This window comes from Salmo trutta, chromosome 5 (genome assembly GCF_901001165.1).
Source record: "Salmo trutta chromosome 5, fSalTru1.1, whole genome shotgun sequence".
Classification (NCBI taxonomy): Eukaryota; Metazoa; Chordata; class Actinopteri; order Salmoniformes; family Salmonidae; genus Salmo; species Salmo trutta.
The window spans coordinates 44,272,702-44,298,640 of record NC_042961.1 but is presented as its reverse complement, the minus strand read 5'-3'; the positions used below and the strand labels follow the sequence as shown (position 1 = coordinate 44,298,640).

The window sequence follows — 25,939 nt, the reverse complement described above, 5'->3', positions numbered from 1 at the left end:
TTAAAAAAAAAAAGGTGCTTCAAATGAAAACCAAAATGACTGCATAAAAATATACATTAGGCCTATTCCAATCATATTGAAATACATTTCATGTTCAATAAATTGAGTTCAATTTTGCTACGGTCTAATTTGTTTCAATATATTTAATGTGTAGCCTTACAAATGTGGGCATTTTTATTGGGTAGGCATTAGAATAAGCCACCTGCTGTAGCCGTAGGTGGTCATCTCTAGGAGCTGAGCCGTCAGTATGCTGAAATAATTCACGTTAAGCTAAGATTTCAATTGCGAAAGCTGATCCAAGCGCTACACTGCCTTTCTGACCTATCAGTAGCGACATGCTCCAACGACGCATTCAGCTAACTTTCTGCTTGGTGTTTAAGGAAACGCATTTTAAATCTTCAGCTGTTGTAGGAAAAAAAACACTCCTAAGCCTAAGGTCGATCGCTATCGGGAAACCGGGCCCATGGATTTCTGCGTAAAAAAAAAACCCAACACTACTACATATCTGATAAACCAGACCAAAAGATCCCATTTCCTTCTGCCAATTGTGACTAGGCATGTGACTTGTCATCTGACAGATGGTTGAGGAAAACCCTACCGTGGTTTGTTGTATTAATATGGCTGCCAAATTACAGAATCGAAAGAGAAAACAATAGGGAGAAATAGCAGCCGATCCTACAGAATGCATCTTCCTCCACTGTAAAAGCTCAGTAGTATTCTACTAGGAGGATGAATGAGGCAGTGACACCAGTCATCGTTGCCCCCACAGTACCCCAAACTGGGTGGCTAGTTGTAGCTTTTTCACAAGGGACAATTCCATTCCAAGACAAGTTAAGGGGGGTGGGGGATTAGTATCAAGTCCTGGTAGACACAACCATTATGCGCTGCCACTTGAGTGACATGAAAAGCTGGATTTGCGGTTGCCAACGCTGATCAACAACTGAAAGGGTGACTGGCCACTCATCAGTTTGTTGATGCAATGTAGTGAAATGGCCAAGCCTAGGCAGATATATACACACACAATAACATGCAGAGTACCCCTGCCTATTTACACAGCACACAGATTGGAGGCAGGATCCTTACATTGCATCATGGGCGGCCAACTCACCTAGAGAGCTACCGGGCTGTTGTCTTTTGTTCCAGCCCTGCTCAAACCACCTAATTCAGCTCATCAATGTCCTGGTAAATAGCAGGTTAGAGCAGGGCTGGAGCAAAGGCCTGAATGTACCGAGTAGCACCACAGGAGGAGATTTGGCCACCCCTGTATTACAGAATATGTTTCTAACAGTTAGGGTTGATACACTGTCTATAAGAGACAGCGCAAAACGGTAGTATGTACAAACACTGCACAGTGTCACTTGTCATTGTACAACATATTTAACCAACATGTTTAAATTAGGCAACCACTTAGATTATACAGCTACGGAATCCAAAACTGACCACCCATGGCCCGAATGTAAAGAGAAGACAATCTGAGCATGAATGTTAAGCACCATGCAAGGTTAAAAAAAAAATGTAAAAGAAAATTACAAAGCAGCTAAATGCATTGAATATGCAAATTAAAGCAATTAAACTAATCTTGCCAGAGGCTGAGAGCATTTCTTGCAATACCACAAGAACATCAAATGATTGCATGGTTAATCTGCCTTGTCAGTAGAGTTGGTTTAAGGAGGTACGGAATTACCCAGTCAGAATAAATCAGTTCCGTATCTCACATCTGAGAACATAGGGAAAATGTGAAAAGCACTTAAAATTACATACACTTTCTACCTCTGCAGAGGTCAGCACACTTCCATCGACTCAGTTGGGATTCCTTGATTCAAACTCCTATGCAGGCATAATAAGAACCCAATCAAGGATACAAACAGCCCAAAAAACATTGACCTGTGTGAGGGATAATTATCTGTTAACTGCTGTTCAACTGCTTTGTGAGAAGCGATGAGCTGCCTGAGGGAAACCCATCAACTATAACAGAGTGATAATCTGTCTGGAAGGCAGCCAAATTCTCTGATTAGATAAGCAGCCAGGATTAGAATGCAGGTGTTCTGCAACCTGTGGTCAGTTCTACTGTAGAACAAACTGGATTGTCCATGACCTCCAATGATCGAGCTCCCTTGTCAAAATGGACAAATTACGTAGTTGCAGGGACTGAGGATCTAAAAGTGCATTTTTGGTAATACAGAGGAAAAATGTACTTACTACAGTCAATTGTGTAATATTGTATTAAATGATTTGCTTTCAAGTTGCATATAAATTAAGTTGAGCAGATAAGAGCAACAATGTTCATAAAGGGAATGTAAGTTATATGGTTTACGTTTTTACATTACAGAAATTGTGATTAAGACATTAGCTAGGCCTAGTAAAACAGTCTACACAGTTTGGTCCCGACTGCAGTATTGCAAATCATGGGTATTTATTATCCATTATAACATGGGTTGGTAAACAGTTTACAATAGTAGTAAGGCACCTGAGAGGTTTGTGACACTGTATATGGCCAATAAAAACACTGCTAAGGGCTGTGTCCAGGCACTCTGCTTCACATCATCACCGACAGCGTCATTGCATTTTGGTACACCAGAATTACATTCATTCCCAATGCAACGCTGCGTTTGCCTTGCAGTATTGCGTTGCGGAGGCAGTGCTTTTCTTTGTGGTGCATACGTTGGATTTATCGAACGTGTGTCAAACTGTATGCGTCGAGGGCTTGACAGAAATGGTAGCAGAATGTGAATGTTGAACTTTTGTTGCATACATATCAAGATGATGATGCGTACTATTTTGCGCAAATTCACTGTTCGAAGCATTAGCCTTGGTCACACCGATAGTGTCATTGCGCAAAATAGTATGCAGCATCACCTGGATGTGTGTACAACAAAAGTTAAACATTCACCTTCTGCTACCATTTCTGTCAAGCCATCTACGTATAGTTTGACGCATACGTTCGATAAATCCAACGTATGCATCACACAGAACGCACGCAACAACTTTCAATTCCATTGAAAATAAAATGGACTTCTGGTGTACCAAAACGCAAATACACCGTCTGTGATCGAGGCGTTATCCGTGGTATATTGGCCGTATACCACACCACCTCGGGCAATATTGATTTATTACATTGGTGTCAGCTACATATGTATTTAATAATCTGACAAACTTGTTGTCCAAGATCCCTACACGATTACTGGGACCAGTAATGCTAAACAATTGGGCTACAATACAAAACGATGCGACGCAAAGGACGCTGCCTCACTCAGGTGTCGCTAATCAAAAACAGCTGTTCAAATTGACGAGTGTGCCAAATAGTAGAATGTACACCAAATAAGGTAGGGATGAATTTCGTTCCTATAATTTCAGAGAAGACAAAAGTACAAACATGACTCCTTAAAAAAAAAGCAGCGTTTAGCATAAGTCTCCATGCAAACACTTCCGAGGGAAAAATAACATGCTTGTTGCTCCAACTGCATATATAACAAAACATAGGGGTATAAACATGCAAATACTGTCCTACCAGTTGAAGACCCAGTAGCATCCACTCGGGCAGAAATGCTTTCCACTCTATTCGTCTTTGAATCCATGGTCATATAAGTTGCAGTTTAGTTTGAGTTCCGACGGTGAGTGTTTGGAGCGCTGGATAGTTTGTTGTATTGATGCTCACTTGCAACTTGTGCCGGAGTTATTGCAGAAATCTCGCGCGCATGACATTCTCCATGGGCGCGCGCAAACAATGTGGTATAATTGCAGACCGCAATTCGGGGCGTTTCGCCCATCGATATCTGCCTTTGGGCGGATCCGATAATGCTGAATCGCGGGGCACCAAAAGCGTTGAAGTCATGTTGACGCCAGTGATGCCAATTTAGCAATTTTGTTGCTAGATTTAGCAACTTTTCAGACTACCCTGGCAACTTTTTTTTTTCCAAACAGCACCTAGCAACAAATTTAGCTACTTTAAAAAATGTATTTGGAACTTTTAGCAACTTTTGAAAAGTGACTCAAACGCTAAAATGCACGCATTTTCCCTCTAAATGACACAAAAACTATTTTCTCTGTCACACACTCAGTCACAGAACACGTGCCTGGCTGCAAAAGTGCATTGTGAGTGACGTCAGCAGCAGGCGCTCAGCTCGTGCACAGGCAGCAGCAGGCCAGCTACAACGCTACAGTTGTCCCCAACTGCCACCGACCAGAAACTGGCACAGACCAATGGCGAACATTAATGGGTGTAACTTGATATCAAGAGTATGGTACCGTGGGTAGCTAATATTCCAGCTGTGCATGCACGTGCGCACATGAACGTGCACACACACACACACTTGTCTTCTTGCTTTTACCATACAGACCCTAATGCTTTAAATTCTGAGATCAAAAGACCACCTAGATTCATCCGGATTGCAAGTCAGCAACTGTAGACAACACAATCTGACGTTTCACAGAAAATGGTTCCTTTCTGCTTTTTACAAACTATATCAAGTGCCTGTCAGTGTCAAATCAAAGGAGTTTGCAAATGAGTGTAAAAAGTTATACTCGGCACCACTGGGAATAGACATTTTATCTCTATTTTGGACACTGTCAGTTACCTAAAGCACAACGGACAGCTTTGGGGTAATCATTGGTGTGAAACAAGAGGCAATTTACTCAGTTGATTGCAAAATTTGCTGACAATATGTATTATTATAGTCCTTGTTAAATTAATAATTATGCTGTGAATGATGTATTAAACCACACATTCAAATCAAAGATGCAGTTGTCCTGCTGAGCTGTGCTGCAGGACAGGAAGGACACTGCTTAGGGATGTCACTATGAGGTCATTGGAGATTTTAAAAATACAAAGCAATGGCTGTGATGGGAGAAAAATGCAGATGGATCAACATTGTGACTCCACAATAATGACCTAAATGGCAAAAAATATTAAAATAAAAAAATACAAGTATTCCAAAACATGCATATGTATGGTACAATAACAAAAAGCCAACGCAAAGGAATACACTTAAATGCAAAGCCTTATGTTGGGGCAAATCCAATAACACATCACTGAGTAACTGCTTCATTGGTACAGCAAAGACTGGGGAGTTTATCAGGATGAAAAGAAACGGGATAGAGCTAAGCACAGGCAAAATCCTAGTGGGAAACCTGTTTCAGTCTGCTTTACACCAGACACTGGGAGAGGAATTCACCTTTCAGCAGGACAATAACCTACAACATAACCAAATCTAAACTGGAGTTGCTTACCAAGAAGACAGTAAATGTCCTTGAGTGGACAAGTTACAGTTTTGACTTAAATGTGCTTGAAAATCTAAAGCAAGACTTGAAAATCGCCATACAGCAATGATCCCCAACACCTGGATAAAGCTTGAAGAATTTTGAAAAGAATAATGGGCAAATATTATACAATACAGGTGTGCACAGCTCTAATGAGACTTACCCAAGAAGTCTCACAGCTGTAATCGCTCGTGTTTCTAACATATATTGACTCAGGGGGGTGAATACTTATCTAATCAAGGTATATAAACTCAGCAAAATAAGAAACGCCACTTATTCAAGACCCTGTCTTTCAAAGATAATTCATAAAAATCAAAATAACTTCACAGATCTTCATTGTAAAGGGTTTAAACACTGTTTCCCATGCTTGTTCAATGAACCATAAACAATTAATGAACAAGCACCTGTAGAACGGTTGTTAAGACACTAACAGCTTACAGACAGTAGGCAATTAAGGTCACAGTTATGAAAACTTAGGACACTAAAGAGGCCTTTCTACTGACTCTGAAAAACACCAAAAGAAAGATGCCCAGGGTCCCTGCTTATCTGTGTGAACGTGCCTTAGGCATGCTGCAAGGAGGCATGAGGACTGCAGATGTGGCCAGGGCAATAAATTGCAATGTCCGTACTGTGAGACGCCTAAGACAGAGCTACAGGGAGACAGGACGGACAGCTGATCGTCCTTGCAGTAGCAGACCACGTGTGACAACACCTGCACAGGATCGGTACATCGGAACATCACACCTGCGGGACAGATACAGGATGGCAACAACTGCCCGAGTTAGACCAGGAACGCACAATCCCTCCATCAGTGCTCAGACAGAGAGCCTGGACTGAGGGCTTGTAGGCCTGTTGTAAGGCAGGTCCTCACCAGACATCACCGGCAACAACATCGCCTATGGGCACAAACCCACCGTCGCTGCACCAGACAAGACTGGCAAAAAGTGCTCTTCACTGACGAGTCGTGGTTTTGTGTCACCAGGGGTGATGGTTGGATTCGCATTTATCGTCGAAGGAATGAGCGTTACACCGAGGCCTGTATTCTGGAGCGGGATCGATTTGGAGGTGGAGGGTCCATCATGTTCTGGGCCGGTGTGTTACAGCATCATCGGACTGAGCTTGTTGTCATTGCAGGCAATCTCAACGCTGAGTGTTACAGGGAAGACATCCTCCTCCCTCATGTGGTACCCTTTCTGCAGGCTCATCCTGACATTACCCTCCAGCATGACAGTGCCACCAGCCATACTGCTCGTTCTGTGTGTGATTTCCTGCAAGACAGGAATGTCAGTGTTCTGCCATGGCCAGCGAAGAGCCCGGATCTCAATCCCATTGAGCACATCTGGGATCTGTTGGATCGGAGAGTGAGGGCTAGGGCCATTCCCCCCAGAAATATCTGGGAACTTGCAGGTGCCTTGGTGGAAGAGTGGGATAACATCTCACAGCAAGAACGGGCAAATCTGGTGCAGTCCATGAGGAGGAGATGCACTGCAGTACCTAATGCCGATACTGACTGTTACTTTTGACCCCCCCTTTGTTCAGGGACATATTATTCCATTTCTGTTAGTCACATGTCTGTGGAACTTGTTCAGTTTATGTCTCAGTTGTTGAATCTTATGTTCATACAAATATTTACAAATGTTAAGTTTGCTGAAAATAAACACAGTTGACAGTGAGAAGACGTTTCTTTTTTTGCTGAGTTTATATATATATATATATATATTTTAAACATCTTTAAACACTGATAGAATGGTTTCTTCCACTTTGTCAGAGTATTGTGTAGTGTAGATCCCTGACAAAAAGTGACAATTAGGAACTCCGAGTGGCGCAGTGGTCTAAGGCACAGCATCGCAGTGTTAGCTCTAGCTGCCACTAGAGATTCTGGGTTCGAGTCCAGACTCTCTTTTTCACAATACCTGACATTTAATCAGGGTAAAAATTCCCTGTCTTAGGTCAGTTAGGATCACCACTTTATTTTAAGAATGTGAAATGTCCGAATAATAGTAGAGAGAATGATTTATTTCAGATTTTATTTAATTCATCATATTCCCAGTGGGTCAGAAGTTTACATACACTCAGTTAGTATTTGGTAGCATTGCCTTTAAATTGTTTAACTTAGGTCAAACATTTTGGGTGGCCTTCCACAAGCTTCCCACAATAAGTTGGGGGAATTTTGGCCCATTCCTCCTGACAGAGCTGGTGTAACTGAGTGAGGTTTGTACCTCACTCGCACACGCTTATTCAGTTCTGCCCACACATTTTCTATGGGATTGAGGTCAGGGCTTTGTGATGTCCACTCCAATACCTTGACTTTGTTGTCCTTAAGCCATTTTGCCACGACTTTGGAAGTATGCTTGGCGTCATTTGCGACCAAGCTTTAACTTCCTGACTGATGTCTTGAGATGTTGCTTCAATATTTCCACATAATTGTCCTCCCTCATGAAGCCATGTATTTTGTGAAGTGCACCAATCCCTCCTGCAGTAAAGCACCCCCACAACATGATGCTGCCACCCCGTGCTTCACAGTTGGGATGGTGTTCTTCGGCTTGCAAGAATCCCCCTTTTCCTCCAAACATAACGATGGTCATTATGGCCAAACTATTTTTGTTTCATCAGACCAGAGGACATTTCTCCAAAAAGTACGATCTTTGTCCCCATGTGCAGTTGCAAACCGTAGTCTGGCTTTTTTATGGCGGTTTTCGAGCAGTGGCTTCTTCCTTGCTTAGCGGCCTTTCAGGATATGTCGAAATCGGAATAATTTTACTGTGGATATAGACAATTTTGGACCTGTTTCCTCCAGAATCTTCACAAGGTCCTTCGCTGTTGTTCTGAGATTGATTTGCACTTTTCGCACCAAAGTACACTCATCTCTAGGAGACAAAACGTGTCTCCTTCCTGAGCGGTATGATGGCTGTGGTGGTCCCATGGTGTTTTTACTTGCGTACTATTGTTTGTACAGATGAACGTGGTACCTTCAGGCTTTGGAATTTGCTCCCAAGAATGAACCAGACTTGTGGAGGTCTACAATTTCTTTTCTGAGGTCTTGGCTGATTTCTTTTGATTTTCCCATCATGTCAAGCAAAGAGGCACTGAGGTTGAAGGTAGGCCTTGAAATACATCCACAGGTACACCTCCAATTGTTTCAAATGATGTCAATTAGCCCATCAGAAGCTTCTAAAGCCATGACATAATTTTCTGGAATTTCCCAAGCTGTTTAAAGGCACAGTCAACTTAGTGTATGAAAACTTCTGACCCATTGGAATTGATACAGTGAATTATAAGTGAAATAATCAGTCTGTAAACAATTACTGGGAAAATTACTTGTGTCATGCACAAAGTAGATGTCCTTACCGACTTGCCAAAACTATAGTTTGTTAACAAGAAATTTGTAGAGTGGTTGAAAAACAAGTTTTAATGACTCCAAGCTAAATGTATGTAAACTTCCGACTTCAACTGTACATATAAATATATGGATGAGCGATGGCCAAGTGGCATAGGCAAGGTGCTATAGATGGTATAAAATACAGTATATACATATCATATGAGTAATGTAAGATATGTAAACATTATTAAAGTGGCATTATTTAAAGTGGCATTGTTTAAAGTGACTAGGAATCCATTTATTAAAGTGGCCAGTGATTGGGTCTCAATGTAGGCAGCAGCCTCTCTGAGTTAGTGATTACTGTTTAGCAGTCTGATGGCCTTGAAATAGAAGCTGTTTTTCAGTCTCTCGGTCCCAGCTTTGATGCACCTGTTCTGACCTCGCCTTCTGGATGGTAGCAGTGTGAACAGGCAGTAGCTCGGGTGGTTGTTGTCCTTGATTATCTTTTTGGCCTTCCTGTAACATCGGGTGCTGTAGGTGTCATGGAGGGCAGGTAGTTTGCCCCCGGTGATGCGTTGTGCAGACCGCATCACCCTCTGGAGAGCCTTGCGGTTGAGGGCGGTGCAGTTTCCGTACCAGGCTGCGATACAGCCTGTCAGGATGCACTCTGTTGTGCATCTGTAAAGGTTTGTCAAGGTTTTGGGTGACAAGCCAAATTTCTTCAGCCTCCTGAGGTTGAAAAGGCGCTGTTGCACCTTCACCACACTGTCTATGTGGGTGGACCATTTCAGTCTGTGATGTATACGCCGAGGAACTTAAAACATTTTACCTTTGTTTTGATGACGTTGAGTGAGAGGTTGTTTTTGACACCTCCTCCCTGTAGACTGTCTCGTCATTGTTGGTAATCAAGCCTACCATTGTAGTGTCGTCTGCAAACGTGATGATTGAGTTGGAGGTGTGCATGGCCACGCAGTCGTGGGTGAACAGGGAGTACAGGAGGGGGCTGAGCACGCACCCTTGTGGGGCCCCAGTGTTGAGGATCAGCAAAGTGGAGACGTTTCCTACCTTCACCACCTAGGGGCGGCCCGTCAGAAAGTCCAGGACCCAATTGCTCAGGGAGGGGTTGAGACCCAGGGCCTCCAGCTTGATGATGAGCTTGGAGGGTATACTCGGGAGCGGTGGCCAATGTGCACATCTACGGAGCCTGACCAGGAGGCCGCTCCGTCTGCCCCTTATGCGACGGTATTGTTTTGGGTCGGCTTCTGGGATAAGATCCATTGTTTTGGGTGGTGGTCCAAACAGAGGATCCGCTTCGGGAAAGTCGTATTCCTGGTCGTAATGTTGGTAAGTTGACGTCGCTCTTTTATCCAATAGTTCTTCCCGGCTGTATGTAATAAAACTTAAGATTTCCTGGGGTAACAATGTAAGAAATAATACATAAAAAAACAAAATACTGCACAGTTTCCTAAGGACTCGACGTGAAGCGACCATCTCGGTCGGCGCCATCTTGCTAATGTATAGTGTTTACATGACTTCCTATCCTGATTGAGAGTGAGAATGTCTGTTCTACACAACAAATTTCTATGTGAACTTTCTACTGTGTACCATTACACATTATGGTTGCACAATTCGAGTAACTTTCCCAAAATTCCCAGTTTTTCTGAATCCTGGTTGAAAAATTCCTTGACGTCAGGATGGAATAAGCAGGAAATCCGTAAATCCTCCAATCAGGATTTCTAGAAAAACTGGGAATTTTGGGAAAGTTACTGGAATTGTGCAACCCTAATTGCATACAAGCATAGTAGGGTATACTATTAGAAAATATGTCCCACTTGGATGTTTTGTAAATACCACTGCCAGCACATTCACTTAACTTGAATAGCCTATGAATATGTGCAAACGCCCTTGAGTTGCATTGTAGTACATGAAATAAGCTAGTTTACCCAAAAAGCTAGTGGCTCATTTACAGTAGCTTCCCCTTCAGATGCAATTTGGAGTGATTCTCACAACCTCCTGAATCTACTATGCAGTTGACAGGTCGCACTAGAACTGAGTGTGGCCTGGGCGCGATGAGGCTAACACAGAATCTTATGTGTGATGGGTTTATGTAACGCCAGTCTAAAGTCACCATTTTCTGGGCTATATGGTACACAAAAGCAGGTCCCTGGATTTGGATATTACAAACACTTGTGTGTTCTCTATTTACCGTGGTCAGTCATTGCCTTTGTGTGGATTATCCTAATGCTCTGAGGTATCGTGTGTAGTAATAGCCTAAAATGCATGCCTTCCGATGGAAATGTAAGCGAAAATCATGAACGTGGCAATTAATACAGAAGATTTTAATGAGTCAAAAGATTTCAGATTATTTTGAACGAATCAATCAAAAGTGCAATATTGTGGCTCTCTTGTAAACCTGTAACATATTGCAACGTTTCAACTAACCAACATATTGACTGCAAACAATGCGTTCAGATAAAAGCACATGACTACTCATCATTTTTAGCTGAAAATACTAAGAATACAGAATAAAGAAAAGCTCCATCAAAAGGGACTGCAAGGTCTTCCACATCAGTCCAAATGGCCTCCATGTGCAGGAAGCACACCAAACGATCAACTCTCACCACCACACGGATTCCTGATTTCATATTTCGCTACATGTAATAAGACAATGGCTTGACACTGTCATAATCATTAGAAAGCTGGTTGCTAATTTATATTTGAATCTATATTTCAGGCCTCTAAAGTTGTAAGTAATTAGGACGCTCCAGGTAATATATTTATTTTCCTCTAGACAGTTCGAGCCAGCTAATTGTGACTAGCACAGATGGCATGACTTTGTAGAAGGTATCAATCTTAATTCCCATGGCAAGTTCCCACAACAAAGCCAGATGCTTCTTCCAGGCAAGGTAGGCAGTAATCGCAAAATGTAAAAGATGCATTACTCGTCTGACCTTTAACGTCCTTCGCCTCCCATAAGAAAGTGTTTGGTCACGCTCTTAGGCATTCATAGCTGGTGACAAAAACCACCATTTGAAGTTTCTCAACTACTTTTTTTTTTTACAGTCAAGTCCTGGATGCATTGGATATCCTTTGCTGAGTTCTAAACACACATTTGGGGAAGCACTTGACTATTAATATCGGATCTTTAATTTATACATTTTTGCCCAAGGTGTCTGCGTGATTTCAAAGCAGATTGTATCAGCCTGTTGGTTGACTTGATTAGCTCAAGAAAGAAAACAGGAAGTTAACTTGAGGTTGACACTTTTCCAACAGATGGGATCGACTCCTTGAAACCTTTGTCATTATATGAAGCTCCTGACTGGAGGGAATCACTGAAGTCAACACTAATCAAGCCATAACTGCTCAATACATTATTCAAAGGCCGTATTACAGTTTGTCACTTTCAAGATGGCTGGGTAATACATCTCTGCCTGCCTGAAATATGCTTTGTATTGCATTATTAGCATAAACATTGAAGTGATGCCTTTACTTCCTTTGCTGTGTCCTTTGTGACTTCGAAAGTTAGTCAGTCTTTTTTTAATGAATCACATCTGTACTTTCTTTTTACATGACCTTCACACAAAAGTTGAATAAAAGAACAGGTTGATTCGTAATAGGTGCAGTATGTCAAACAAATGACTGTGAAACGTATTGTGAACATTTAGGGCAGATCCTCCAGCATGGATTGCCCCTAGGCCCTATACGGGGATTACTAATCAACGGATTAAGACCAGTACATGATAACTGACAATGGGATGCATCTGTAACAGTGTAGGTTCCGTCCCTCTCTTCGCCCCAACCTGGGCTCGAACCAGGGACCCTTGCACACATCAACAACTGACACCCCACGAAGCATCGTTACCCATCGCGCCACAAAAGCCGCGGCTCTTGCAACGCAAGGGGAAACCCTACTTCAAGTCTCAGAGCGAGTGACGTCACTGATTGAAACGCTATTAGCGCGCACCACCGCTAACTAACTAGCCATTTCACATCGGTTACACTCACCCCCCTTTTGACCTCCTCCTTTTCCGCAGCAACCAATGATCCGGGTCAACAGCATCAATGTAACAGTGTAGGTTCCGTCCCTCTCTTCGCCCCAACCCGGGCTCGAACCAGGGACCCTTGCACACATCAACAACTGACACCCACCGAAGCATCGTTACCCATCGCGCCACAAAAGTCGCGGCTCTTGCAACGCAAGGGGAAACCCTACTTCAAGTCTCAGAGCGAGTGACATCACTGATTGAAACGCTATTAGCGCGCAACACCGCTAACTAACTAGCCATTTCACATCGGTTACACATCTAACAGACTAAATGATGGCAATCCATCCCTCTCCAACACATTGTGCGGTAAAGTACAGCTCAGTCGTCACTCCTCCCCACTCTTTCCTAACAGATATATCCAGCAGTAAAAAGCACTGATGGTCTGCTACAGAGAGGGGAGAGGTATAGAGGTGAAGATGCACTGCATTAATTATCCTCTCCTCTCATTGCCGACAGTGACTCTTGCTGTCAAATCACTGCAGGCGTTGTGGACCCCTTGAGCAAGTCAGTGGTTCCTTGAGCTTGTCAAGGAACCACTGACAGTAGGGGAACTTTTGAGAACCAAGATGCTTTGACTCACCTTCGCACTCTTGAAATATGCCGGAGTCAAGGTTAACCGAGAACAGGGGAATGAGAGACTTTCAATTAGGTGAATGGAAATAGAAACTGTTGGTTTATTACGTTGAACCAAACTAGAAAATACAAAAGAACCAGCCCAATGGATATGCACGGTACAGTAACGGTACAGACCATGCAGTTTCACGTACAAAACTCGAGAACAGTGTAACCAATCGGGATGAAATGATATAAAAATAGACCATTTATAAAATGTCTACTACAGAAACAGACGAGTGGCATCCAAAACACACACTTTCACAAACTCAAAATAGTGGGACTATTTTTCCCAATACATAAAAAAAAAAAAAAACGTATTGTACACAAATCTAAAAAGCAACAATAGTAGAAAATAAAATTTCACAGTTGAAGGGTAGAGCACGTGATATGCAGTCTTTGGTGCAGAAAACATTCGCTACACGGTAGTTTCGTGTTTCCATAGGCCAGTCTTTATGTTGGCCGAGCTCGAGCTCTCGGTGTTGATTAAAGGCATGTTCTGCCCGTTGTCTTTCAGCGTGCCGTTTTGTGTAGCCAGGTTGAGCCCGTACGATTTGGGCTGGCCCTCCACCAGTTCTGTATTATTGGGCTGCTTTACACGACTACTGCTTTTACTCGTAACGGAAGCAGCAGTGCCAACCCCCTCACTTTCCCCACCTGATCCTACTATTGTTCCTACACTTCCACTTCCAACTCCTCTGACAGCCCCGTTGCCCAGGGTGCTAGTGCTGCCCCCTCCCTTGTCGGCATAGCGCGAGCGTCGGGGCAGGGACGTGCTGGCGTCGCTGCTGTCCTGTTGCATCTGGCTCTGGAGGCGCTCTCTGTAGGCCATATAGGCTGCCCGTCGGCTGCTCCGTGCCTGCTGACTGTCGTGGTGTTCGTGGCGATGCCGCCTGTGGGGGGCGCTCTGCACGCTGCTGTCCACGCTGGTGGGCACGTCATAGGCGTACTCGCGCAGCACCGTGAGTCGGCTGGCCCGGTGGGCCCGCGCCCTGTTCTTGTGGTGCCGGCCCGCGTGTCCGTTGGTGGCGGCGGTGGGATTGTTGTTGTTGTTGACAGGCCGGAACTGCACCTCCACAGGCGCCACGTGCATCTTGATCTCGTTGTCCACAGAGTGCTCAGTCAGGCTGTTGTCCAGCAAGGCTGCACCATTGGCCGGCGCGGGCAGGGGTATTAGGGGCAGGGACTTGTTCTGCGCCGCCTCTGCATGCAGATTGGTCAGTTTACTTCCCTGGGCGGAGTTTCGCATGCTGGGGACACTCTTATTGGTGCAGGATGACTCAGCGCTGCTGTGGGCACACTTGACTGCATCGCCATTGCCCCTACCAACCGACCCAGCCGCGGAGGCCGTGGATGTCCCCGGCAGCGGCAGCAGGGCGTCCTCTTGCGCAGAGTAGGCCCGTCTCCCAGGGCAACAGGCCTGAGCCCAGTGGCGCCTCATGTCCTGGCGGTTGACGCAGTGGTGCGCCATTAGAAAGCCACCCAGGGCCAGCGCCGCCACGCCAAACAGGCAGGAGAACACCAGGTCGGCCGGCCTCTCCTGGGACACGGCCATGGCGCCAAACACCCACAGCGCAGCGTAGAGCCCAAGAGCCGCGGCCGCGCCCAGGAGCTGCACCGCGAACGTATGCTCGTTCTCCAAGGCCAACAGGGACACGGCGTGGGGAGCCGAAACTGTGGAGGACGAGGCGTCGTGGGGGTGGAGGTGGAGGAGGGTGGCTGGGACATCTCCGGCCTCGCTGCCTGCTACCGCCAGTCGCCGCTGCTCCTCTGCGGGCTCTTTGAGTTCGTAGCGGCGCTCAGGGTGGCGTCGCAGCTGGAGGAGGATGCTAAGGAAATACATGCAGTCCACGAAGACGATGAAGCTGACAGGGCCGTAGAAGGCCCCCAGGCTGGGCTCCCACGCCATCCAGCAACTGAGAGACACACAGAGGGGGAAGGCATCAGTACAAACAGTAAATATTTATGTAAATGTGGTACACACGCACGTTATCATTCACACAAATGTAGTATGCAGTGGTGTTGATATGTCAGCAAAAACATATGTTGGCAATGGAGCCATATGACATGTATTAGGGTCGTGCCACAAAGAGTGCCATTGATATTTTAAGTAGAAATTATGCACCAATACTGAATGTTAAAAGCCTGTTATATTAAATGAATTGTCCTTTAAAATAGACCAAATTGTTTATTCAATAAATCAGATTTTTTTATATATAAATACTTGCTAAAGTGCCAAAATTCAGAATTTTCACATGTCCCTCCATCAACCAACTGTGTCACTTCTTGGAAGATTTTAACCATCATTGTAAAGCCCTAGTTATTTTGTTGCTTTACAAAGTCATTTCTGAGATAATCATTTATTTAATGTGATGAGTGATTCATTTACATATGTCCCTCATTTTAAGGTCAACCCTGTTACGTGAACTGAAATCTTGTGTTAATGGTGAACCTATTCCTTTTTGTTATTATTGTAAAAGACACATTAAACATTTAATAGGCAAATAATAATGTTAAAGCAGGTGAGCTGGTTCTCTTTTGGGGCATTTTCTGATGTTTTGTGGCGGAAAACTAAGCATAACACGTCAACCCTGTAGATAGGCAAGAAATGTTTTCACAATTTCATTTTGCCACTCCTATTTGCACACAACAAGCTTCCCATGTCAAGGGGATTTATAGCCGATTTAAGGCGAAATAATCAACCCGATTAGTCATAAGTTACTTTATTTGGCATTTAATAGGCACTTACTATAGTATTTTTCTCTCTTTATGACAGAATGTTTGAATGAGGTGAAATCAAAAAGTTACACTTTTCAAAAGGCACCGAAGTGGTGGAACGACCCATGACAAATCTTTGCATAATGAGTCACTGGATGAGTCAAGTGCCAACCATTCAAGTGGTCCAACCTTTAAAAAATATATAATAACTTCATCGTTTCAAGTTTGACTCAACCCCTTATCTCATTAAATCAGGTAAAGGCACACGTGCACGCATTGAGTCTCTTTGTATTAAACATCCTGCTCTTCCTATTCTCAGAGAATCTGTTCCAGAAAATTCCACAGGGCGGTTTCCATTCGTCTCGGTAGCTGTGAATTAATTAAACTCCAAAGACTTCCAGGTCCAGATTTCCAAATTACTCAGCGCGCTTATGCAACCCAAACAGCTGCCACCATAAAAGAGAAAGGGGGGAGCGAGGGAGAGAGCAAGAACAAGAGAGAGAGAACATGAGAATGAGAGAAAAAGAGGACGAAAGAGAAGAGAACGATAGATTAAGAAAATGGCAGAAGATTTCAGAGAAAAGAGAGCGAGAAGAGTGAAAGAGAAAGACAAAGACAGAACACGAGATCGAGAGAAAAAGGAGTGAAACTGGCAGCAGACGTGAGGTGCCGAGACACTATAAATAGCGCTCCCTAATCGGGTTCTCAGAACTTCACAGGGACTCAGAACTTTTCCTATCCCCGCTAAATATTTGTTATTTACATAAATCCACACACGCATTCTGGTCAGTCAAAAACAAAAAGCAATTTCTCTTGGGTATAGTTTTGTCTATATACACACAAAGCTTTCTGGCGAGATAAAATGTAACAGAATTTCCATAAACACCCAGTATAATAGAAGGACTAATTGGTTTCCATACAATGTGACAGACTGGCACTACTTACTATGCCGCGTTGGCCCGACTACCGTAGTTCTTGATGTTGGCGGCTGCGGTTATGCCACAGACTATGATCGGTATCCCTCCGCCTATTAGGTAGAACCTGGTAGGAAAAGGTATTGGGAAAATAACTTATTAAGACCTGCTTTCTTGTGGAAGAGATCAAATTGGTGGTAGAGATGGTATGTATGCTTTAGGCCTCTATAGTAACACCCTGTGATGGAATTTAAATCAACAACACAAACCAACCTTTCTCCCTCCATAAGTCACAGAGATAAGAGAAACCTTTCTAGAATATATTTCAATAGTATTAGCAGCTCCTTGTAAAGGGAGAGGAAAAACATTAAAATGTGAATGTACAGCATTTCAACTACAGTGCACACACTTGTCGGACTCGCTAGATGCCATGAAAGTGGTACTTCCTGGTTCCTTGTTTTGTAGGTCAAGAATTGTCTTGAAATTTACACCGTCAAATTCATGAAAACATGGTCATTTAAACATGAATATTAAAATGTATAAGTGTTTCCGAATGAATTTACCATATGCCAGTTTTCAATGTATTTAACGGCCAAGACGAAGCATGAAGCCGAAATATATATATATATATATATATATATATATATATATATATATATACACACACACACACACACACACACATATATATATGTCTCACTTTCAACAGCTTGCCGGTCTACAAAAAAAAAAAAGGTTTTGTATTTCTTTTAAGTACTGGCTGGCAATGTTCAGTAAAAAAGCCACAGCGTAATCTAATATAAAACACATCAAATGGACTGTAACTAAAGGGTTTTTACCGTCCTGTGAGTCCTCAACTCAAGCAAGCAAGCTCCAGCATGCTAACTAGACTACAGGAGTTGTAGTTCAAATGAGACTAACTTTCGCCTATGTGTCTTACTTATTAAGCATAAAATATTTTGATAAAAGGCATCAGGTACGAGCAAATCAATGCACAAATATGAATATAATTTTATATATATATATATATATATATATATATCTTATATGACTGCGTTTTCATGAATTTGATGATATAAGCTTGAAGCCCATTCAAAAACTGTACAGGACTAGAATCAGGAAGTAGGCAGGGCTTTCATAGGGTATAATGACCAAGCAGTTTCATAACAGTGCATTGTGGGAACTGTAGTATTTTACCTCAGCATGGGTCGTGGAGGGGGCGGGGGCTCGTCCAGCTCTTCATAGCGCTTGGCCTTGCGAGTCACCTGCTTGTAGATGTTGCGTGCCGTCACGCCCACCCACAGAGCCGTGGCCAGGGTAGAGTAGTGCAGAATGATGCCCACCTAAAAACAAGACAACAATCTCAGTCCAACTTCAAACAAAAACCTTAGCTGTGAAAATGTTCAGTGCCCCAAACTGTACAAGTGTACCAAGTTTCATACTTTTATGAAAAAGTGGAAGATTTTTTCCATATATTTTGCCTGGACTATACGAAGGCTTTATAGAGCATTCATACATTCTACATAGGCGCTATATAGATGCTTCACAAATGATTTGTGAGCAAAATACTAGGCATTTTCTGATAATGAACTTCATAAAATGTTATTGTACTAATTGTCAGTTGTTGAAATTCCTTGACAAAGTAGAGCCTAGCTGTCGGATATCCTTTATTGCTGGTAAATACTGGAAAACCAGTATTTTCCCTGATGTTCTCTACCAGCCGGGCCCTTTGTATGAGAGACAATTCATTAATAAAAGAACCCAGTGAAGATCAGCAGGGGCTGCCTTCAGCTGAAATATAAATACTTGAGAGACAGGCCGAGTCCCGATTCTCCACCCTTCTCCCAAAGTGTGCACTTGCACACATCTCATCATGGATTTAACAAATGGTGTAAACTCCCTCTAGCTAATCCAATGCATTTCAATCTATGGCGGCAAGTGCACACTTTGGGAGAAAGGTAGAGAGTCGGGACTCAGCCACAAGTCCAGAATCACAGTATGTTGCCAAAGGCACATCTTTCTCCACAACATCTTGAGATCCCCATATAATTGTGAGATGCTTTGGGCACGGGAAGGCAGGTTGCCAGTCTGCATGATAGGCAGATAGGCTTGCACACCAGGGGGGTATGGTGGGTAGTAGGGGGGAATACTCACGGCTTGGCACACGCTGGCGTAGCGTGTCTGGTTGATGCCACCCACAAAGACGCCACAGGTGAGGAAGATGTGGAGGCAGAGGTTGACCAGCATGTGCCAGTACTTACGGCTGATCCGGACAGACCTGAACACGCAAACACACAGAACTGACATGGTAAGATTCAGCAAATACATGCTGAGCTCAGGGAATAAAATATGATAGCCAAATGTAAAAAAAAAAAGCTATTCGTACATTTCACTAATTCAAAATCTTTGTTGTAATTTTGAATGAGTTTGGAATGGTATAGATACGCTTGTGGAGTGGTGAAAATCTTACTGGAGCCTGGACAGTATTGGTTCCCAATCTTCTTTGCATTGTGACCCAACCAATAAGAAACCTTCTGGCCTCAAATCTTATGCTGCGACCCGAAAACGAGTCACAGTCCACCATTTGGTAATATACACTGTTTTAGATACCGTACTACTAGTAAGATGGGTACTTGGTATTGTCATGATGTTGCCCTGTTGGTGAGGTTTATGACCCCCATAAATACCTTTCCCCATTTTCTCTCTCTACTATACAGATTGGACTCTTAGAAAGCCCTTTGTTAACATAGAGAGAGTCTGGTAACATCAAAAGGTTGTGGAACGGAACCATATTTCGGTAATCCAACCAGTTGAAAATATCCGTTGGTACATAAAGTATATGATGTCAGATCAGTTGTCGTCTGAGACATTATTACTGATGATAGGATGACAAACTGTCACATCCTAGTTATCAGATTCACATGGAATTGTTGTGCAATTTAAATGTTTAAATATGAAACTATTTGTGAAAAGATTAAATGTAATTTTAGCTTCTAAATGAGAGAATTCTTTTCATAAGTGAACTATGCTCACTCAATGGCCCCGCCCAAGTGAACAGACATTGGTTGTGAACTATGCAACACGCCCTTCTTTCCACCACTACAAAAGCCCATTGACGAAAGTCAACCTTGTGTTCCCAATGACGTGAGGACTGCTGTCCATATGTTTAAAAGGGCTAATATCAACTACAGAACTAAGCCAACCTCAGCGTGAGCTCTGGTTGCGAATGGTTGAACGGCAACTTGGTATGAACTTTGAACTCTTACTCACTAAAGAAGTGATACATCCTAGACGTTGAGTTAGCAGCAGCAGCTGTAAACGTGGGCTAGGAAAGGACGGACAATCTCTTCAGAAAGACAGGGTACTACAACGTATCCGTTCTACCACACGACGACGGTACTACAAAGTACCCGTTCGACCATAAGACATATTCTTCGTAGGACAAGGGAGATCTCTGCTGGGCAACCCAGTCTTCCATCTACGACCAATCTATCGAAGCGCAGCTCAGAGTAAATATTTCTTGCATTTTCCTTTTCCAAATAGGCAGTTATTTAGAATGCATAAAATTCTGTATTTACAATAGCATAGCTTCATAAGGTCCGATAGAGACCCAATCCTTTTGTTCCTCAGTCTTCCCGCGCTTTCATTCAAACCCAACCCCCTTTCTTTGTGTAACCAGCCATCATATCGGTTCCGTCCGCTAGGGACGTTTTCTTGTATGACATAATTAATAATCAATGTATGATCCATCCTGTGTATATGTAATTCTGTGATTATTTAGGTATTTAGTAAATAAATAACTAAACCAAATTTTGTATTGCTGATTCAACTTGTTAGCCAGGGTTCGTGAAGATAGCCAAGAATTTTACAACGTTCAGATGAGACTGAATAAGGTGACGATTAATAATTGACTGCTATTGATATAAAAGATTACCAGGTCTTCAAGAGTCTATTCGGAAGACAACAGCTCTATAAACTTTCTTCCGTGGTGCCCCGACTTTCTAGTTAATTACATTTACATGATTATGATCAGGTAATATTAATTACAGAGAAATTATTTTATAAAATAGCATGTCATATCACTTAATCCGGCATAGCAAAGACACGACCGTATCTTATATACCTAGTATACACTGTATTAGACTCTAACAGGACGAGTATGCAGGTAGAGCTGTTACCTGTGGTGGTATATGTAGCTGATGATGATGATCAGTAGACAGAGCAGGAGGATGATAGCCGTGGCGTAGATGACTGGGTGGAGAGGCTCGATGCTGGGAGAGAAATACTCCACCCCAGTAAGATCCTGTGGGATCAAATCAAATTGTTATTTGTCACATGCGCCGAATACTAAAGGTGTAGACCTTACCATGAAATGCTTACTTAGAAGCCCAATGCAGTTCAAGAAATAAGAGTTAAGAAAATATTTACAAAATAAACTAAAGTAAAAAATAAAAAGTAACACAAAATAACAACAAGGCTATATACAGGGGGTACCGGTACCAATGTGTCAATGTGCGGGGGTACAGGTTAGTCGAGGTCATTTGTATATGTAGGTAGGGGTAAGATGGACTCTGCATAGATAATAAACAGTGAGTAGCAACAAAAACAAAGGGGGGGGGGGTCAATGTAAATAGTCTTGGGGGCCATTTGATTAATTGTTCAGCAGTCTTATGGCTTGGGGGTAGAAGCTGTTAAGGAGCCTTTTGGACCTAGACTTGGCGCTCCGGTACTGCTTGCCGTGCGGTAGCAGAGAGAACAGTCTATGACTTTGGTGACTGGAGTCTGACAATTTTTGGGGCCTTCCTCTGACACCACCTAGTATTATAGGTCCTGGATAGCAGGAAGCTTGGCCCCCAGTAATGGACTGGGCCGTACACGCTATCCTCTGTAGCGCCTTTTTTTAAACCTCTATTTAACTAGGCAAGTCCGTTAAGAACAAATTCTTATTTTCAATGACGGCCTAGGAACAGTGGATTAACTGCCTTGTTCAGGGGCAGAACGACAGATTTAACCTTGTCAGCTCGGGGATTTGATCTTGCAACCTTTCGGTTACTTGTCCAACACTCTAACCACTAGGCTACCTGCCTTACGGTCAGATGACGAGCAGTTGCCATACCAGGCGGTGATACAACCGGTCAGGATGCTCTCGATGGTGCAGCTATAGAACTTTGAGGATCTGGGGACCCATGCCAAATCTTTTCCGCCTCCTAAGGGGGAAAAGGTGTTGTCGTGCCCTCTTTACGACTGTCTTGGTGTGTTTGGACCATGATAGTTTGGTGATGTGGACACCAAGGAACTTGAAACTCTCGACCTGCTCCACTACAGCCCTGTTGATGTTAATGGGGGCCTGTTTGGTCCTCCTTTTCCTGTAGTCCACGATCAGCTCCTTTGTCTTGCTCACATTAAGGGAGAGGTTGTTGTCCTGGCACCACACTGCCAAGTTTCTGACCTCCTCCCTATAGGCTGTCTCATCGTTGTTGGTGATCAGGCCTACCACTGTTCTGTCATTAGAAAATGAAATGATGGTGTTGGAGTTGTGCCTGGCCACACAGTGAACAGGAAGTACAGGAGGGGACAAAGCACGCACCCTTGAGGGGCCCCAGTGTTGAGGATCAGTGTGGCAGATGTGTTGATGCCTACCCTTACCACCTTGGGACGGCCCATCAGGAAGTCCAGGATCCAGTTGCAGAAGGAGGTGTTTAGTCTCAGGGCCCTTAGTTTAGTGATGAGCTTTGTGGGCACTATTGTGTTGAATGCTGAACTGTAGTCAATGAACAGCATTCTAACATAGATGTTCCTTTTTTCCAGGTGGGAAAGGGCAGTGTGGAGTGCGATTGAGGTATGTGAATTGGAGTGGGTCTAGGGTATCTGGGATGATGATGTTGATGTGAACCAGGACCTGCCTGTCAAAACACTTCATGGCTACCGATGTGAGTGCTACAGGTCGGTAGTCATTTAGGCAGGTTACCTTCGCTTTCTTGGTCACAGAGATTATGGAGGTCTGCTTGAAACATGGAGATATTACAGACTCGGCCTTGTTAATGTTGACCTGTTTAAAGGTCTTGCTCACATCGGCTACGAAGAGCGTGATAACACAGTTGCCCGGAACAGCTGGTGCTCTCATGCATGCTTCAGTGATACTTGCCTCGAAGCGAGCATAAAAAGGCCTTTAGCTCTTCTGGTAGGCTCACGTCACTGGCCAGCTCACGGTTGGGTTTCCCTTTGTAGTCCATAACAGTTTGCAAGCCCTGCCACACACATCCAAGCCCTGCCACAGCGTCAGAGCCGGTGTAGTAGGATTCCATCTTAGTCCTGTATTGACGCTTTGCCTGTTTGACGAAAGCATCCGGATTAGTGTCCCGCTCCTTGAAAGCGGCAGCTCTAGCCTTTGGCTCGGTGCGGATGTTGCATGTAATCTATTGCTTCTGGTTGGGATATGTACAGTTGAAGTCGGAAGTTTACATAGACTTATGTTGGAGTCATTATAACTCGTTTGTCAACCAATCCACAAATGTATTGTTAACAAACTATAGTTTTAGCCAGTCGGTTAAGACACCTACTTTGTGCATGACACAAGTAATTTTTACAACAATTGTTTACAGACAGATTATTTCACTTATAATTCACTGTATCACAATTCCAGTGGGTAAGAAGTTTACATACACTAAGTTGACTGTGCCCTTAAACAGCTTGGGAAATTCCAGAAAATTATGTCATGGCTTTAGAAGCTTCTGATAGGCTTATTGACATCATTTGAGCCAATTAGAGGTGTACCTGTGGATGTATTTCAAGGCCTACCTTCAAACTCAGTGCCTCTTTGCTTGACATCATGGGAAAATCTAAAGAAATCAGCCAAGACCTCAGAAAAAAATAGTAGACCTCTTCAAGTCTGGTTCATCCTTGGGAGCAATTTCCAAACGCCTGAAGGCACCATGTTCATCTGTACAAACAATAGTATGCAAGTATAAACACCATGGTACCACGCAGCCGTCAAACTGCTCAGGAAGGAGACACGTTCTGTCTCCTAGAGATGAACGCACTTTGGTGTGAAAAGTGCAAATCAATCGCAGAACAACAACAAAGGACCTTGTAAAGATGCTGGAGGAAACAGGTACAAAATTATCTATATCCACAGTAAAACGAGTCCTACATTGACATAACCTGAAAGGCCGCTCAACAAGGAAGAAGCCACTGCTTCAAAACTGCCAAAAAAAGCCAGACTATGGTTTGCAACTGCACATGGGGACAAAGATCGTACTTTTTGGAGAAATGTCCTCTGGTCTGATGAAACAAAAATAGAACTGTTTGGCCATAATGACCATCGTTATGTTTGGAGGAAAAAGGGGGAGGCTTGCAAGCCGAAGAACACCATCCCAACCGTGAAGCACGGGGGTGGCAGCATCATGTTGTGGGGGTGCTTTGCTGCAGGAGGGACTGGTGCACTTCACAAAATAGATGGCATCTTGAGGGAGGAAAATTATGTGGATATATTGAAGCAACATCTCAAGACATCAGTCAGGAAGTTAAAGCTTGGTCGCAAATGGGTCTTCCAAATGGACAATGACCCCAAGCCTACTTCCAAAGTTGTGGCAAAATGGCTTAAGGACAACAAAGTCAAGGTATTGGAGTGGCCATCACAAAGCCCTGACCTCAATCCTATAGAACATTTTTGGGCAGAACTGAAAAGGCGTGTACGAGCAAGGAGGCCTACAAACCTGACTCAGTTACACCAGCTCTGTCAGGAGCTGTTTAAAGGCACCATCAACTTGGCGTATGTAAACTTCTGACCCACTGGAATTGTGATACAGGGAATTATAATTGAAATAATCTGTCTGTAAACAGTTGTTGGAAAAATGACTTGTGTCATGCACAAATAGATGTCCTAACCGACTGGCCAAAACTACAGTTTGTTAACAAGAATTTTGTGAAGTGGTTGAAAAACTAGTTTTAATGACTCCAACCTAAGTGTATGTAAACTTCCGACTTCAACTGCATGTACGGTCACTGTGGGGACGACGTCGCCGATCCACTTATTGATGAAGCCGATGACTGAGGTGGAATACTCCTTAATGTCATTGGAAGAATCACGGAACATATTCCTGTCTGTGCTTGAAAAACAGTCCTGTATTGTAGCATCCGCGTCATCTGACCACTTCTGTATTGAGCGAGACACTGGTACTTCCTGCTTTAGTTTTTTCTTGTAAGCAGGAATCAGGAGGATAGAATTAGGATATAATCAGATTTGCCAAATGGAGGGCGAGGGAGAGCTTTGTATGCGTCTCTGTGTATGGAGTAAAGGTGGTCAAGTTTTTTTCCCCCTCTGGTTACACATTTTACATGCTTATAGAAATGAGGTCAAACTGATTTCAGTTCGCCTGCATTAAAGTCCCCGGCCACTAGGAGCGCCGCTTCTGGAAGACCATTTTCTTGTTTGCTTATAGCCTTATACAGCTCGTTGAGTGCGGTCCTAGTGCATGCATCGGTTTGTGGTGGTAAATAGACAGCCACAAATAATATGGATGAGAACTCTCTCGGTAGATAGTGTGGTCCATAGTTTATCATGAAGTACTCTACCTCAGGGGAGCAATACCTCAAGACTTCTTTAATAATAGACATTGCGCACCAGACAAATAGACACACACCCCCGCCCCTCGTCTTACCAGACGTAGCTGCTCTGTCCTGCCGATGCACGGAAAACACAGCCAGCTCTATATTATCCATGTCATCGTTCAGCCACGTCTCGTAAAACACAAGATATTACAGTTTTTTATCTCCTGTTGGTAGGATAGTCTTGATCGTAGATCATCCTGTTCATTTTCCAGTGATTGCACGTTGGCTAATAGGACTGATGGTAGTGGCGGTTTACCCACTTGCCGAAGAAATCTCACAAGGGCCCCCGACCTCCGCCTCCTTTGTCTTTTCTTCATGCAAATGACGGGGATTTGGGCCTGGTCTCGGGAAAGCAGTATGTCCTTTGCGTCGGACTCATTAAAGAAAAAATCTTCGTCCAGTTCGAGGTGAAGCTCTTTTTGGTAGCAGCAACATTATGTACAAAATAAGTTACAAACAATGTG

At 43.5% G+C, this 25,939-nt stretch overlaps 1 protein-coding gene across 2 annotated transcripts in view; it reads right to left on the bottom strand.

The window, feature by feature from the left end:
• Nucleotides 1–13,269: 13,269 nt before the first annotated feature.
• adgra3 (adhesion G protein-coupled receptor A3) overlaps nucleotides 13,270–25,939 on the bottom strand; it is a 55,260-nt gene continuing 42,590 nt past the window's right edge. For both annotated transcript variants that reach the window (XM_029753774.1, XM_029753775.1), the window contains 5 exons: nucleotides 21,044–21,168; nucleotides 19,020–19,143; nucleotides 18,063–18,208; nucleotides 16,897–16,992; nucleotides 13,270–15,149 (listed from right to left, as the gene is read on the bottom strand). In XM_029753774.1, coding sequence (XP_029609634.1) covers nucleotides 13,652–15,149; nucleotides 16,897–16,992; nucleotides 18,063–18,208; nucleotides 19,020–19,143; nucleotides 21,044–21,168 — 1,989 coding nt within the window. In that variant the 3' untranslated portion in view covers nucleotides 13,270–13,651. The remainder of the gene's footprint in view (nucleotides 15,150–16,896; nucleotides 16,993–18,062; nucleotides 18,209–19,019; nucleotides 19,144–21,043; nucleotides 21,169–25,939) is intronic.